Source organism: Pelodiscus sinensis, unplaced genomic scaffold (assembly GCF_049634645.1).
Source record: "Pelodiscus sinensis isolate JC-2024 unplaced genomic scaffold, ASM4963464v1 ctg50, whole genome shotgun sequence".
NCBI classification, from domain to species: Eukaryota; Metazoa; Chordata; order Testudines; family Trionychidae; genus Pelodiscus; species Pelodiscus sinensis.
The window spans coordinates 359,620-363,802 of NW_027465948.1; the positions used below are offsets into that span (position 1 = coordinate 359,620).

Sequence of the window (4,183 nt, forward strand, 5' to 3'; positions counted from 1 at the left end):
ACTCACAAAGAAAAACAGCAGACAGATTCCCTTTTAATGCAGATCTGAACTCTTTCTTCTCACTGGTGCTCCTGGCTCCCTGCCAACACTTTCTAGCTAGCTAGGTTTATCCCTTTAGTCACTGAATACTGGGATGTTCAGAAAAGAACAGTGGGCCTCCCATCCATCACAGAAGCGAGACAACCTCTTTACTCCTGCTCAAGCGTTTCCTGTTTATACATCCCAGAATTACAATAGCTTTTTAAGCCCCAACGCCACAATGGGAGCTCCTGTTCTGCTGATTACCCACCATGACCTCTACATCTCTTTTCCCCGCCCTGCAAGTCTGGCCCACAGAACCATGGGAAGTGGCATAGGCTAGCCTGGGCCAGGGCAAAGGAACACGTGGGCCTTTCTCTTCTCCATCTCTCCCTCTGCATTGCACAGCAGGGCGCAGGAGTGCCAGGGGGCTCTGTGGACGCTGTTTGGCTTAATGCCAGCGAAAGCAGGGTCTACAGGAGTACTCACGGGCTCCTAGTGTTAAGAGCTGTGATGTGGTTGCCTCAGCAGCGTGGCTCAGTGCTTCTGTTCTTGGAGCTCTGGTGTTATCAGTGGTCAGTGCAGGTAACGCAGCCTGCTCCTGCTGCAGATCTCGCTGTTATGCACAAAGACCGACCACAGGCACCGTCTGATGACAGAGGCACTTGGCCAGGTTTATAGCCGTGTAGTCACAGATCTAGTGCCCTAGATTTGCGGTTACGCGTGCACCAACTCATGAGTGCCCCAGGACGAGGAGCAATTCAGTCAGTAAGTCTCTGTTGTCCCTTCGGCCATGCAAAGGGGGTAAGGCCAGGCACCCCAATATTTATAGCCTAAAATAAACTTGTCTGGTTTCGGACATTTGTTTGCTCCCTCCCCTTGTACCTAGTACCTTGAACCGAAAAATATTAGCGGAGACACTGTTGAGCATCCACTGAGGATGCGCTCGGTGAGGCTAATCTTCGTGTTTTACCTCATTCCTGTTGCAGGGTTCCAGACCAAGGAGGATATCTACTGCCTCGCTTTAGCGAAGGCCCTGTACACTGTGCCCACGCCAGTGACTGCTGGGTTTTATGCACCATGGGGACATTGCAAAAACCTGCTCTTACACAAAATCAAGGGTGAGTACTGCCCCGGGGAACGTAAGACGGGGAAGGAACCTTGTGGGGATGGGGATTAGTGGATGACAACTATCTCCAAAGAGCCAGAGCCACCCGTACTCATTTGCCGATTATGCAATCGCATAGGGGACCTGAAAATTTGGAGCAGCACTGGGTTTTCATGTCCACTCCACCCACCTGCCTCTTCCTATCCATGGTCTGTGGCTCTGCTTCCTCCAGCAGCAGAAGTTCTAGAAGATCTAGTTAATTTACAAGTGACAAAGTCTGCTCGAGCTACTAGCAGAACATCGACGACATGGTAATGAAGCCATTTAACAGGCATTTGCCAACCTCTGCTAAATGTTTGCTGAATTTACTGTGAGAGTCGACAGGACCTTAGTTTAAAATGTGTTTGTTTATTAGTGTGTGGATGAGGATTATAAAATCACATCGCTAAAAATTCAACATCCATCTGGGCTGCTGTTGGGCAGATGGGCACCAGTTTAATAGTACGGCGTAGGATCCCATCAATCCTAAGGATGGCTTTGCCAAGAGCTACCCATTCTTGATTGCTTCCCAGAAGGGAGGGATTGTGAAGCTGGAAGACCCTTCAGGAGGAGAGATTTAAGGCACTGCCAGGTACCTAACATATCTTCCTCTTTTATCTCAGAGAACATGGAAAACGAATCGAAGAAGAAAGACCAGGAGGAATTTCAGCGGACGCAGAAGATGCAGCGTGACAACACTGGCCGGGATCTACTCAAGCTCCTGTTACTCATGATCTTCTACCGGCCGGTCCTGACGGAGCAGCAGAAGTGGAGAAGGAACGTGAAACACGTCTTCATCCATTTCAGCGCCTGGGAGTACGCGGGCTGCGACCAGCTCTGGGCAGGCCTCATTACCACACTGTGCGACGGCATCGAAAGCCACTTTGGTCTCCTACCCATGAGCATTTACAGGACCATAGACAGGAAATGTAGCATCATCGAAAGACCAGGGGATCAGGAATGGGTTAGCAAGAAGTTCCTCTTCCTCCCGCTGTGGGTGGCTGTGATCCTTTTGATCATGGTAGCTATTGGGGTGGGTGGTCTCCTCCTAGTGTTTGGGATCCCCATCGGGGATGCCTCGGGAGACGCCATAGCTGTCGTGGAAGGCATTGGGGTGATGGCTGTCAGCGTCTCTGCAGCAGCTGCCATACGGCTCACTATCACAGTGGTACGAAACATTATCGTCACCCAGAAGAGCCAGCTGGAGAGACAGATGAACCAGACGGCTCTCAGCGCACAGCTGGGCTTCATGAGCTGCGTGAAAAGCGAAGTCAGGACAATCACTGGGTTCCTGCAGTACATGGAGATCTTCCAGCGGCGGAAGCTGCGGGTGGTGCTGGAGATCACCCACTTGGATACATGCAGCCCTGACAGGGTGGTGGGCGTCCTTGATGCCATGAACATTCTCCTCTCAGACGATGACGCCCCTTTCATCTCCATCCTGGCTGTTGACTCCAGCATCATTGTCGACTGCGTGGAAAGCTCCAAGTATATGAGAGGTATGGCCAACAACGGCTACGAGTTCTTAAACCGCATCGTCACCCTGCCCTTCTCTGTCCCTCGGATGGACTGCGACACCAAGTGGAGGCTGATCAGGAATATCATCGCGCGCAAGGAGCAGCTAGAGGCAGAGGTCGGCTTCCGGCAGGATGGCAAGATGGAAGCCAGCTCTGACTTCCTCAACATCTCTCGCTACCATTCGGCCAACCACGATGCCCAGAATCCAGTTGCAGAGGACAGCCAGATACCTCTCATGGTTGGAACCCCAGCGCTGGGAACCGGCAGCTGCGGGAAAGGTATCCGAGCCAAAGACCTCATTCCAGATGCTTTCGACTACCTCCTGGATGACGCCTTGAAGGAATTCATGACAGACAACGTGGTGCAGATGCGGCGCATCGTGAACACCGTCACCATCACCATCAGGCTGCTGGCGAGTAACATCCCCAAGGATGAAGTGTGTCCGAAGAAGGTGGTGGAATGGGTGCTCCTTGCCAACCAGTGGCCGTGCCGTCTGAGCTGGCTCTTGCAGTGCATGGAGGATAAGGAGCAGAGGAGCCGAATGGGCAGCTGCCATGGAAGCCCGCTCCGCCCCGACATGTCTCTGTGGGAGGTCTACGAGAAGTACATGGAAGAGCTGGATATGCTGAAAGGCCAGATGGAAAAGCTGCTGGAACTGGACCAGGATCCCGAGCTGTTCCACACTTTCCTGTGCGGCAGGTTTCGGGTGGAGGAGGCCCTCTTCTACCTCCCCTTCACGGTTAATTTGGACCCATCCCTGAAAAGACAGATGGAGCTGCAACGTGGCAGCCACAGACTGAAACGGACAAAGAAATTCGACAAGCTCAGCGCCTGCACTCTGCTGGGTATGACGGTGGAGGATGTCTGCCGAGAGGTGGGTCACCCTTGGGTTTCCTTCCTTCGAGCAGGGCCAGCTGTCGATAGAATGTCCATGCCTCTTCATCGCAAGAAGCATGTCATTCATGTGACAGCAGCTGCCCACAGATGACGGCTACAGGCAGAGCCATCTTTGCAAATCGTGGGGCCCTGAATAATTGAGGGCCCTTCTGCAGGATTGCCTGGGCCTTTTCCCCTCATGCAGCTTCTGCTGGAGGTCTGGTCGTTCCTACTACCTCCCTACCCCAAGCAGGGCTCAGGAACTAGAGCAGAGTTGCAGATCCTCTCTGCTTGCTAGCTTGCTGCTGCTGCTGATTTGAACCCCGTAGCAGATTTGAACCTAGGCCCTCTAGGAGTGTGTCTAAACTACATGGCTCCGTCGACAGAGCCATGAAGATGAAGCTGATCGGCAGAGGGAAATGAAGCTGCGATTTAAATAATCGTGGCTTCATTTAAATTTAAATGGCTGCCGCACTCTGCCGACCAGCTGATGATCAGCTGTTTGTCGGCAGATCGGGGCAGTCTGGACGCTTCCCCGTCGACGTGAAAGCCCTTTGTCGACCTCCCCGGTAAACCTCATCCCACGAGGCATCAGGGGGAGGTCGACAAAGGGCTTTCATGTCG

The 4,183-nt window shown here is 52.9% G+C and overlaps 1 protein-coding gene across 1 annotated transcript; it reads left to right on the forward strand.

The window, feature by feature from the left end:
* The first annotated feature begins 958 nt into the window (after positions 1 to 958).
* LOC142825317 (NTPase KAP family P-loop domain-containing protein 1-like) lies at positions 959 to 3,208 on the forward strand. The gene is made up of 3 exons (XM_075917257.1): positions 959 to 1,139; positions 1,789 to 2,094; positions 3,195 to 3,208. The coding sequence occupies exons 1-3, from the start codon at positions 959 to 961 to the stop codon at positions 3,206 to 3,208; spliced, it is 501 nt and encodes a 166-aa protein (XP_075773372.1).
* The last annotated feature ends 975 nt before the right edge of the window (positions 3,209 to 4,183 follow it).

Coding starts and splice junctions, on each gene's coding strand:
- LOC142825317 (XM_075917257.1), top strand. CDS start 959: ATGCGCTCGGTGAGGCTAATCTTCGTGTTTTACCTCATTCCTGTTGCA. Junction 1,140..1,788: donor GCTCTTACACAAAATCAAGG/GTGAGTACTGCC, acceptor CTTTTATCTCAG/AGAACATGGAAAACGAATCG.